General features: G+C 51.2%; 1 protein-coding gene across 3 annotated transcripts in view; it reads right to left on the bottom strand.

Moving 5' to 3' along the window:
- The window catches only part of SYN1 (synapsin I), a 561,211-nt gene that overhangs the window by 230,753 nt on the left and 317,951 nt on the right, over nt 1-12,507 (bottom strand). For all 3 annotated transcript variants that reach the window (XM_085629525.1, XM_085629526.1, XM_085629527.1), the window contains exon 6: nt 9,859-9,921. In XM_085629525.1, coding sequence (XP_085485651.1) covers nt 9,859-9,921 — 63 coding nt within the window. The remainder of the gene's footprint in view (nt 1-9,858; nt 9,922-12,507) is intronic.

Genomic DNA, 12,507 nt, shown 5'->3' with positions numbered 1-12,507 from the left:
GTATTTTAATTAAGGGATTTCGATTTGCAGGTTAGACGTCGCCGATTTTGTGCCCTAGGGGCCATATGTATGCCCCGGGTGGAGCCCTGTTGGCCTGATTGTGCATGCCCTTCGTGCCTCGGGTTGATCGGCATGTTTCCCTCAGGTGTGGGGGCAGATACTGGTGCTTGTGCAGACACCTGGGGGCAGGTAGCTTACACAAACACATGGGAGCAGGTAGAGACAGTAAAAGTTTGATGGGCGGTGCAGCTCAGCCGGGGTCCCAGGCTGGGCAAAGGAGCGGGCGGATGTCCACTTCCTACGCCCATGCACATAACTATCGCTGAATATTAAATGTAAATATCATTAGAATTTGGACGAGTGCGCATGTGCATTTTCAATGATCCAGCCAAAGAGGGCATGAAAAAGCTGAAATTGGATCATGAATTCAAAACTGTTCCTAACAGGGCCCCCCAAAATATGCTTGGCCCAGGGCCCCCAAAATCCTTAAAATGTCCCTGGGCGGAACTTCTCGCATCACCGACTCCCGAATGCCCGGCCATGCGTGTGATTTTCAAGCTTGGGGCAAAGGTGACCGTTGCGGAAGTTGGGGAGTGCGGGCCACGCATGGCTGATGCCATTGAGCTGCGGCCCCGTCCCCTTGCGTCGATGGTTGTGCCCTGCAGCCTGCCTGCTCCCGGGCGTTGAAGAGCCTGGGGCGGGCCTCGGGCCGCGTCATTCGTTGCATCGGGGGAAACGGGGCGAGTAGTGCAGGGCTGCCCTCGCGAGGGTGGCGCCGCCCACCGGGGGGGGTGGCGTCCAATGAGCTGTTGAGGCTCGCGATACCGACGACTGTATTGCCGGAAACAAAGGGGAAAGGGTTGTGGTCCGTCGGCTGCGCGCCGCCTCTGGTGCAGTAATGCAGAGGGGGCGAGACGCGAGGTCGCGTCCACATTCTGTGAGTCACTTAATCACTAATTCACTCAATTCCCCGTGCCTAATTATATGTACGTAAACATGAATTTAATTATGGTTCTATGTAGAGCGTTCGCTACGATGAGGTGGCCTAACGGCCAGGGCGCTCGACCTCGGACCTCGGGAACTAGGTTCGAGTCTCGGTAATGCCGATGAACTTCCTGTGATTCGGGGCAAAACACTTGATCTCCCTGTGCCTTACAAAACGTGAATGTGGGTCCTCATGTAACGGAACGGGGGCTATGTAAGGCGCTGTAATACTTAATTGGTTTCGGGTCAAGTTCGCGCTATATAAAACTCGGCAAATATTTTCAATGCCTTCGGGTCGAGCTCGCGCTATCTACAATACGCGTAAAGGCGTAACCTATACATGAACCGAGGCTCATGTCCTCAAGGTCCGCTAGGAGCGGTGCCAGTTCACTGAGGCTCGGAGAATGGACGGGAGCGGTGGGAGCATCCCAGTCCCATGGTGTGTCCTCCTGTACGGGACCCTAATCTTTAAAACGGTGTCTTTTCACCAATATCAGCGTGAGAAAAGAGGTTGTGGCGGAACGGCCAGAGCTGCCGACATTGTAAATAGGAACCAGGTTCGAGCCTCGGCGTCGGCAAAACATCCCGTGATTCGGGGCAATTCACTTAATCTCCCCGTGCCCAACAAGAAACAAGCAACCTCGGAGCGGGGGACCAGGGTGCGAGAGTCGGTATTGTCTTTTATATTGAATGCGGAGACGATTCATAAAATATGCATAAAAGCATAATCGAGACATGAACCACGCCTTATGGCTTCAAGGTCCGAATCTGGTTCGGCAGACACCTTCATCCCCAGCGAACGGATATGGCCCAAGGGAGAGTGGGGAGCGGTGCCGGTTTCTGAGGCCGGGCGTATGGACGGGAGCGGTGGGAGCATCCCTGTCCCATGGTGTGTCCTCCTGTACGGGGCCTTGTCCGCCTGTTGTGGCATCTCCTCACCCCCGCCGCACTGACTCTGGGGGTGCGAGGTCTTAGAGCTTCGGAGCCGCGTCCGCATCGCGAGTCGATAGGCCTCCCTGATTCCACTCGTAGGGAGCAAATGCGTTTGTCGGTTTACATCGGTGCTCGGGTACAGCGCTTTCAGACCTTCGCGATGTACAACTATAGTTGGGTTGTGATTTGAATAGCGAATGGCCCTTGGCCCTGACAACGATACAGGGTACTTAACCAGGGGCGAGCCGCGAGGTCGCGTCCACATTCTGTGATTCGGGGCTAATCACTTAATCACTCCGTGCCTCAATGTGTATGTAAATACGGTGCTACGGGATATATGCATAAAGAGCGAAACGTATACAAGGACCGAGGCTCAGGTCATCAATCTCAATCTGGTTGGTGTTTCGAGTCTCGGGGCCGCATTCTGTGATTCGGGGCACATCACTTAATCTTAACGCCCCCGTGCCTGAATATGTATGTAAATGCGGTGCTTCACGCTCCAATACCTTCGGGTCGAGTCGCGCAGGATAAAGAAGATATGCAGAGATTTCCAACTTAGGGGCAGGGAAGCAAGGTTCGAGTCTCGGGGTCGACGCCACATCCTGGGATCCCGGGCGAATCACTTAATCCCCCCGTGCCTGAATGTAAGCGGTGCTCATGTAGAGCGCTCTAATACCTTAGCGCTATATAAATCTACATTAAATAAATAACACTTGAATGGTGCTTGGCCCTGACAATGATACAAGTGACCCCAAGATGCGGGGGCAAAAGTACAAAATAGCCATTGTCATACAAGGCGTATTTGGTCCCCGGGACATTACGTCACATGCTTGACAGAACCTGGTCGAGCGCCTCCTATACCTTGTTCAATTGCGCTCACCTTTCAATTCTCTCTCCTAGATCGTGCTTGGTGTCCGGTTGACCGACGGAACCCGCTGGTGACAGGACAAGGGTGTAAGTGGCGCAGGGGGCAAATTACCGATACCTTTGCGCTGTTGAAACATGCACAATTGGAACACTAGGTGGGCTCTCCCCACGTTGCCTGTGATGTGTTTATCGCCGGTTTTGAATGAGGGAATGGGACTAGATTGCTTGCTGGCGGTGGACCTCGTGCACGTTAGTTGGTATGGGAGCGGACAGCCAATAACCCGCGCACCCGGCGCACGGTGGGAGCGGGCATGAGCGTGCGTGGGTCCTTTGCCTTGGGACGCTTGCTCGCAAAGTTACAGGTTCAGGTTACATTGATTCTGTATCGGTTGGCGTACCTTTCGTTTGGTCCGGTAGAGCACACAGGTTAGTGATCGCCCGCGGGGCATACTTCACAATGGCGGTCGCCCTCGCGAGCGAAGTAAATTAACGGGGGTGCGGCCGGCTTGAAGCCGCATACCCTGTGCCGTGGGAGCCGGTAGGAGACTAGTGTGGGTTCACAGCCCCAAGGCACCAGCACTGCAAGGCTGGGAGCTGCCTGGGTCCCCGCTGATCGCGGTAAGTGCAACCCCTGTGGCTCTCCCTGGTTAAGGTTAAGGTTATCGCCCCCCCTCCAGTCGGCTACGCTGCCGTCGAGGGTGGGGGGGGGCATGCAGTGGGCTGCGTGCGGCAGGCGTAATGGACCTGGCTCGGGGATCGTTTAGTATGACACGAATCTGGTAAGCCCCCCGCGCTTGAATGTGTAATGTAAATAAGGTGCTCAGGTAAAGCGCTCCAACACCTTCAGGTCGAGTTCGCGCTATATAATTCTGCAACATGTATTGCTGATTTCCTATAGGGCAGTTAAATGACACAAGTGCGTGCATTGTTCACATACGCGATTATGGGCATTAATAAACCCCCGGCACCTCAATGAAAATCTGGTGCGGTGCTCGCGTGATCCGGTTGGGGAGCGGGTAATATGGTACAAATTTCTTAAGCACCCCTTGCGTAAAGATGTATTGTAAATACGGTGCTCATGTAAAGTGCTCCAAATGCCTTCCGGTCGAGTTTGCACTATATAAATATGCACCATGTAATTGCAGGCTTCCGATAAGGCAGATACATGATACCAGTACATGCACTGTTCACAGCATGCGATTACGGGTTTACTAATCCCTCCACGCACCGCAAGGGTTAATCGGGTGCGGTGTTCGCGTGACCTGGAATGGGTTTCGTGTTCTGTGGTACGAATTTCTCACGCTCCCCGTGCCTGTACGTGTAACGTAAATACAGTGCTCATGTGAAGCGGTGCAATACCTTTGGCGGCGAGTTCGCGCTATACAATATGCAACAGGTATGTGCTGGCTTGCTATAAGGCAGATACTTGATAAAAGTGCAGGCATCGTTCACAAGTCTTTGCTCTGATACCTTCGGGTCGAGTTCACGCTAGATAAATATGCAGCATGTATTGCTGATTTCCTATAATGCAGACACATATTCCACTGCAACCATAGACAGAGTTCGGGTTGCTTATGTGGGCCGCCTTCAACGGTCACTGATATGGGGAACTCACACATATCTAACTGTAACCTAGACACCCGGGTGGGTGCCTAGTCGGGCAGGGCAACGCAACCGAGATAGAATGGTAGTTATTATCTAATGCTAAAGGAAGTCTGGATTGAGCCACTAGATGGTGTAGATATGGGTGCAGCTCAGCGCCCCAATCCCATTGAATTCGGGGACGCACTGGCATAGCGGCAAAAGAATAAGTGGTCACCACATAGCACATCACTAGGGCCTAATCACGGCAAGGTTACCGGCGTGATTGTCCAAGTGGTTGCGGGTGCGCCGCTCGCGAGCGGATTGCAACCCGTGGTTTTCCTCTGTCTCAAATCGACCGATAGTTCATGGTTAAGCCGTTTGGCCTGCAGAACACTGAGCTGGGCTCCATAACCAAGAGTTAGGCCTGCAGGAGGATTAGCTGAAGGAACCATATAGGAATAGGTCCAGATGTACTTTGGGGGGCATTCCCCTGCAACCAAAGACAGATTTCGGGTTGCGCAATGAAGACCTTCCACCCGGCTGGTGGGTGGTATGGTTGTTATATAGCAAGTGTGCGGTCGTTCAAAGTTTGGTAAAGACCACGTAGAGCCCCAGGGCATCAGGGCATTATTGACCGTGCAGCACTCGCTACGTTCAGAATAGGGCCGGTATTTGCACCAAAGTCTCCGGTTGGTTCCCACAGACTTGTCTGCTCCCAGGGTTATCCTCCAGGGGTAGAACTTGACCTAAGGGGGTATTGCCTGCTTCGGCGGCACAAATAAGCGATAGCTACGCCGGGATGGAGTTACCATGCAGGTCCTGCCACCACTGGGTTCCCCCCAGGTGATGGGATCAAGTTAGGTGGGACCGCGAAGTCTACGGTTCTTGGGAAACTTCCTGCAGTAGGGCATTTAGCAACAGATAAGATACCAGCGTGTGAGTATCAGATATCTGCTTTCCAGCAGCTCCGTGCCCTGGGAGCACACGCGTTGCCCTAACTCTGTGGCCCTCCCACAAGGGAGCCGGGTAGCAAAACAAGTGAATAGGCTCCTTAGGCGGGCCTCTGGCCTTCAGCTGGGTGTAATCACCATCAATTGAAGAGAGGCCCAGGTAAAAGGGGCTTTCCGTAATGCTTGGAGGACCATTGCGGTTGGTGGCACCCCCCACCGGAATCACTGGTCGCGTACGGCAGCTGCAGGAGACTGGTGCTGCTGTCCCAATATCTGGGGTGTCAGCGGGGCAAATACAAGGGGACATTATGACAGCGCGCAACGCTTAAGCCAAACAGATTCCCGAAGCTGGTATGCCTATGGGATCATCACTGAGGGATCCGTAGGGGCATAATTCCTATAAGGTATAAGGGATGGTGGGCAGGGGCAAGAGTCGCCCCTTGCCCATGGTCACGCGCTGGCAGTGAGGTGCACTCCTGTGCCCCAGGTTAACTATCTGAGGGGACTGTACAAATGTTAAGTAACCCTTCTCGTCATAATAGTCAAAGCGGGCAGGCCCAGGATTGTGAATAGGTGTAACCTTCCCGCTGGGGGGCGAATAGTTATCGCACATCTTCACAGGCCCCTCTATTTCAACAGACCCCATCCGATTGGGATAGCGTCTAGGGATTGGGGACATAGATGGGGCCATCTACAATCCAGGAGCTATAGCTCACTGGTATGTCTTGGGCCTGTGGTTATAAGGGATCTTACAGGGTTTGAGTCCTGCCCAAAGGGGTTTGGGCTTTATTCGCCATGAGATGATCCGGGGGAATGTAAAGGGGTACTTCGACTTGGATGGAGTACACCTCTCCCAAAGAGGCATGGATCTGTTTTATTGGATTTAAGCGAAGCATTGGTGAATAGAGGGTGCAGGTAAAGAGCTAGGTTGGTGGGGGGCCCTGGCTGCGACGGTTAGCCGCCTCCAGGGCTGTGGCGGAGTTACAGGGCGATCTGGAAGCAGGCTGGTACAAAGGGTACCTCTGCGCGGCACCACGTGGTGCCTGAGCCAAAACGAGGAGCCTCCAGAGAGGTCCCGGAAGCCGGTCGGCGCCCCGCTAGGCCTGTGGGCGGTTGTGGGCCTGAACAACCGGGGGCTTGCTATGCGACGCTCCGCCCCGAGAGGGGGGGTGTGAGTAGAATCTCAACGGCACGTGATCGAAAAAAGAATCACTTGGGGGGCAGCACTTGCGGGTCGTTCCCGTGCTGCCCGGCTCATCAGGCGGGGCAGGTGAAGTAGATGGCCGCCTGCTCTTGGATCGCCCGTAAGATAACCCACCTATTACATATCCTGGAATTATGTAATAAATCCTGCAGCATTTGTTACCCAGTTACAACTGTTTCTTGTGTCTTCTTTGGGTAACCTAATTTGGGGGAGGGGGGAAAGCGGGGTGCCCCTGGGGGTACTATGCCGCTGACCGCGGCCCCCGCAGGGGGCCACTCGGCGGTCGGCGCCTTAGTGGCCCCGGGGCCCCGGTCACCCTTCCCCACTCCCTCCTTTGGGGGGGGCGGGTGCGGGGATCCCGATTGTTGCCCCCCTCCGTGTCGAGGGCCGGAAGTGACGCGAAAGGCGCGTCACTTCCGGGCCCAGGTGTGAGGGGAAGACTATTTAGCCTTCCCCCACCCTCACTGGCGACCTCTTTGTCGCCCACCTCGCCTTTTTACCCTCCCTACCGCTTACCCGGCGTGGTGTGGTGGGGTGGGGTTTTTGGCTGAACGTTTTAATGTTTTCTTTTCGTTGCAGGCGGAGTTACAGGGCGATCTGGAAGCAGGCCGGTACAAAGGGTACCTCTGCGCGGCACCACGTGGTGCCTGAGCCAAAACGAGGAGCCTCCAGAGAGGTCCCGGAAGCCGGTCGGCGCCCCGCTAGGCCTGTGGGCGGTTGTGGGCCTGAACAACCGGGGGCTTGCTATGCGACGCTCCGCCCCGAGAGGGGGGGTGTGAGTAGAATCTCAACGGCACGTGATCGAAAAAAGAATCACTTGGGGGGCAGCACTTGCGGGTCGTTCCCGTGCTGCCCGGCTCATCAGGCGGGGCAGGTGAAGTAGATGGCCGCCTGCCCTTGGATCGCCCGTAAAATAACCCACCTATTACATATCCTGGAATTATGTAATAAATCCTGCAGCATTTGTTACCCAGTTACAACTGTTTCTTGTGTCTTCTTTGGGTAACCTAATTTGGGGGAGGGGGGAAAGCGGGGTGCCCCTGGGGGTACTATGCATAACACCTCTCCCCTTCCAAGGATGGTGAATGAACCTGACGCCCCCACATGAGGAGTGGCCCTCCTGATCCGTGACGTAGGTCTTCTCGGCACTACAGAGTACGACAGCGCGCCCCGGGGTTCGGCCGCCTGTTTCTACTTTACGCAGTGACGCGGCCCCGCCCCGAAGTGACAGAAATAAACCCTGCCGCCCGCCGCGCCATCCGGCCCGGGGAGATTAGCGGCTCTTCTCGCTAATCCCCGCGGGGCTGCCAGCGCGGGTGACAGGATTTCCGAGCGCACAAATTAGGGGAAGATGCTTCTTATGCAAGAGGCTTTCGCTTTTGCAAGGGTTTGCGTGCGTGAGAGGGCGTGGAGTCCACAGGGCGGGAAATGGCGCCCCCTCCGGCTCGGGCACGCACCTACCCTCGGACGGCTCGGATTTTACCTGACTACAAAAACAAGGAGTGTAAAGAAAATCGATGTAAAATATATAACACAAATAAATAAAAGCAACGAATGTTAATAAACTAAATGTCAAAGTAGTTATTACCGTCTGGAAAATATGCATATAAAAAAAATAGAGTGGTTCAGTTTCCAGGTCCTTTCCGGGATCGGTTTCTCCAGTCCCAAAATATTTTGAGAAAAGGTGAAAAAAATCCAGAAACAATTTACATCCTAATAGGGACGTTGTAATTTAGCTTCTCAAACCAACCCTGGTGCTGCCTACCAGAGAGATCTTTTAAAGTCACGAAAACAAACTAGACACATCGTCTTGTAACTACTTGGAGTTGGTGTCTCTAAGGAAAGGGGAACATGAATGTAGTTGAGCCCCTTCTGGACCTCTCTATAAAGGGTTGCATGGGTCGGCCTCCTGGAAGCAGTGCATGGGGTGGATGATTGGAGGGAATGAGGTGGTCTCTCTGCCTACCAAATAGATCATTGCCCTTTCTCTGAGTGATTCCACCCCTCAAGCCCATACACTCCTTGGCCTCTTTCTGGAAGTTTGATTTTTAGTGGTCCACCAAGTTCGGTGTTCACTAACTGTTCACGTTCAGCCCCTTGGCCATTCCTTTGGAACGGCCTTCACTTGGTTTCTGATCCTGATCCGCCAACAGCCTATAGTAAATCATATTATGTTATATAGCTTTATAAGTCGGACAGATATATTTCTCAGACTTCTTTGTTATGTCTTCTATGAGGAAGACAGAATTCACAGAATAGGAGGATGTAAATAGACCCCGACAGCATGACCAAAAGCCAGATTCCTATATTGTTCAGTGTTGATGCCCCTTCCATCCATTGGCCTCTCTGCAGAAGGATTGATCATTGTGAAGGAAACCCATCTCTATACTCATTTAATCCCCGTCTAATGTTAAGTGGTACATCTTTTAGAGGCAAAAGTCCATAGCGTAGTTATGCCTTTCCTGTTCAGAGTGGTTTTCGTCCCTAAACTTCAGCTTTTTGTGTGGACTTCTGATAGTTTGGTTGTCTGGCTTCTCAGGGCTTGTGTGTATCAGACAGTGGGGCGTATTAACAAGCCCCTAACGCCACCGGAGCGTCACTTTTTCTGATGCTCCGGTGCTGTAGAACCATTTCACATATTTACAAACTGGTGCTAAGCCACTTACCATGGCTTAACGCCACCTTGTAAATATGCCCCTTTCCACCCCAGTCTGCTGCAGCAAAGAGGCGTGCAGTGGGAGCTACTGTGGGCGTTCCACCACAACACACATGCTTTTTGGTGCTGCCCCATATTTACAAGGCTGGGGCAGCGCCAAAAACTAGGTCAGGAAATATCTGGTCTTAGAATGGCGATTCGAGGAGAAATTATTAATTTCTCCTTGTTTTTGCTCTTTCCACACATAAAAGAGCAAATCGCCATTATTGATTGTTAATGTGCAGGAAGGTGTCCCTTCTTGCACATAAACAATCGCCCCTGCAGTGCAGGCACCCTTGCAACATGGCGGCAGGGTGCTTGCGCTGGCGCTAGACAGCTTTTGTAGCACTAGTGCTAGGGAAAATGCAGGGGTGCGGGTATTTTTGTAAATACTGCACATCCCTGCATTTTAAAAGTGTTGGAGCGCGGCGTTGCCAAATTTGGCGTAACATCGTGCTCTGACATTTTTTTGTAAATATGCCCTGTGTGTGTGTGTGTGTACATGTGTGTTTGAGGTAAGGTATAGTGTAGAATTAAACAAGGAACAGTATGTAGTGAGACAGAAAATATAGGAAAGGGTGTTTCTCCTTCTCTGTCTATGGAAAATGTGTTAGTACATACGGGCCATCGCTATTTCTTACCTTCCCCATCCCGGAGTGCGCGTGTCCCATTTTCACAACCACAGGGAACTTGGGAGTGGTGAGCTGAAAAGAGAAAAACAGAAGGGTTACTTGAGTACTATGGATGAAAGAAAAACACAATTTTCTGAAAATTAAACTTTTCTCTAAATACTGTAGTATTGGTCATTTCCTGGTAGGGATTCAAAGCAGAACAAGAAACCTCAGTGCAGCCACAACCAATATTGTTCGAAACAAAGAAAAACAAGCTTTCATCTCTGCCCCCGGACGCCACATCCAGACAATGAATGATTCATCGCCTACTTATATTTCTAGAAAACTCCTAGTGACCGCCAATGCCGCAGACCTCGAACAGATCAGCCTTATTGTCTTAAGTAGTGAATTCTACTCGTCATAGTAACTCTGGTACCCTGAGCATCAGCCCTTCACTCATACTCAGGGGACGCCCAGGCCCTTGGCTCTGAGTACCAGAGCATGGGACCCTGCACCGGAGCAATGGTACATCCCATCACTGCGCTGCAGCAGAGAAACAATAGCAAGGTCATTTAAAGGTCACGCAGGGCTGCAGAAAGCCATGTTACTGCCCTTTGCAGACTACAGCAGCGATGCAGAGGAGCAAAGGTACTTCCATCACTGTTGCTTTGCAGAGAAACAATATTGAAGCAGACATGGAATTATCTGCTGTCAGTGTCCTCTTAGAAGTCCTGATAGGCATGTAAATACATGCTGGTACTTTCCTTTTAAAAGCCCTTGCAGCCATACAAACGGAAACACGGCACTGTTATTTTAATTAATCCTGCAGTCATGAACACATGGGTTGGTTTTGTCCCTTTAAAAATCCACAAAGGAAGGGACATAGGGACATATTTACAAGCCCCTAATGCCCCCGGAGCGTCACTTTTTCTGACGCTCCAGTGGCGCTGCTCTCTACCCCATATTTACAAGGTGGTGCCAAGCCACTTAATGTGGCTTAACGTCACCTTGTAAATATGCCCCTTTCCTCTGCAGTCTGCTGCGGCAAAGGGGCGGGCAATGGGTGTTGCTGTGGGTGTGCCACCGCTACACCCAATGCTTTTTGAAGCTGCCCCATATTTACAAGGTTGAGGCAACGCCAACATTTCTCCATGCATTGCCATCCCAAGACAAGGTAATACCGCCAAGATGCTTGTTTCCGGTCCAGGGAGGACCTTGCTTGGAAGTTCGGGCTGGACTGTTCCCATGAGGCACAGGGTGAAGCCTGATTTGCACATGGCTGCGTCCAAACTGGTGTGGCATGGTGAGCAAAAGAACGATGGATTTAACCCAGATCTCTTGACTGGGGGTGCATGTTTGATTCATTCAGCATTCCGTCCATCATTTGTTGCTGTAGCAGTCTTTTAAAGTGTAGCATGACCTGTCAACACCATGCATGCCATTCAGTCCAGGTCCTGGGTCCAGAGACCTTTAAAGACAAGGGTAAAGTGAGTCATTGCCCAGGGCCCCCACCTCCCAAGGGCCCCTGATAAAAAACAATCAGGCATAATAAGGCCACCAGAACTGCTACTGGAATCACAGTGTGCTTGGAAACACTGCTTCTATTTTAACCTGACTCTTCACAGAAGCTTAATATTTATTCCTTCCCTACCCAACCTTAACCACTGCACTCTCGGTTTCTGTTTCAATTCTCATTCCTTAAATTCACCTCAGCTCTTGCATCAAATCCTTCTCTCCTTGCCTCCCTCTACCTTTCTCTGAATCTCGATGTGCCTGTTGCTTCTCTCTATCTCAACCCTGTCATCCTCACCTATGAGTAGTTCACCTTCCCCTCACGACAGATCGCAGTCCACAACTCTTTTTCTACTTTACCACTTTTTCTAGCTCAGCGTAGGTGGCCTCCATACTGCACTCTCGCTTCTATTCTTTCTCCCTATCTCTGGCTCTCTCTAATCCACTCTAAACCCCTATCTATCTCTTCTCCTCTTCTTCTCTACCTTCCCCTTTCTCTTTCTACCTTTCTGTATCTATGTTATGGCTATCTAACATTTGTCTCTTTTTCTTAAGTCCAGAGCTGCTGGGTATTATGCAATTTTGCAGCTATTGCATTTTCTGCATACTTATGAATTTATTGCTTTTGCCACATAATCAACTTCTGCATAATCAGCAGATTCCAGCAAATAATTATATTTTATGTCAAACAGATCAAATGTTACAAAAAATATGGCAACACATATTTCCGCACAGTGGAAGACTATTCGCAAAAGCTCACTGGTAGCCCTTCTAGTGCCTATTTCTCTATTTCAATGTCAAAGTGGTACTCTTGAGGTAAAACCTTAACCCAGAAAGGGTTAGCTTGTAAAAATGTCAAAATAATGAGGTAATACTAATACTAAATGTCCCATATTATGTCACATAATGTGCCTTTTCTTTTCACATAATTTAGTTAAGCTTGCTGCATGCTTTTGTCCTCTTCTGCCACATCATTTCAGTGGCCGTACTTACGTCTGTCTCAATCTCACATTGCTAGCTATATCATCTCTATCTCTACCTCCCTTCTCCCTCTACTTCTTCACTCCCACTAATTAATTCTCTTTACGTTTCTGATCATAAACTTAGAAAGAGGGGAGGAGGGACAAGGCAGAATAGAATTAAGGATACAATTAGCAAATTTCCCCC

The sequence above is a fragment of the Triturus cristatus genome, chromosome 10, assembly GCF_964204655.1.
Source record: "Triturus cristatus chromosome 10, aTriCri1.1, whole genome shotgun sequence".
NCBI classification, from domain to species: domain Eukaryota; kingdom Metazoa; phylum Chordata; class Amphibia; order Caudata; family Salamandridae; genus Triturus; species Triturus cristatus.
Note: the sequence above shows the minus strand (reverse complement) of the source record. Positions and strands in the feature narration are given on the sequence as shown.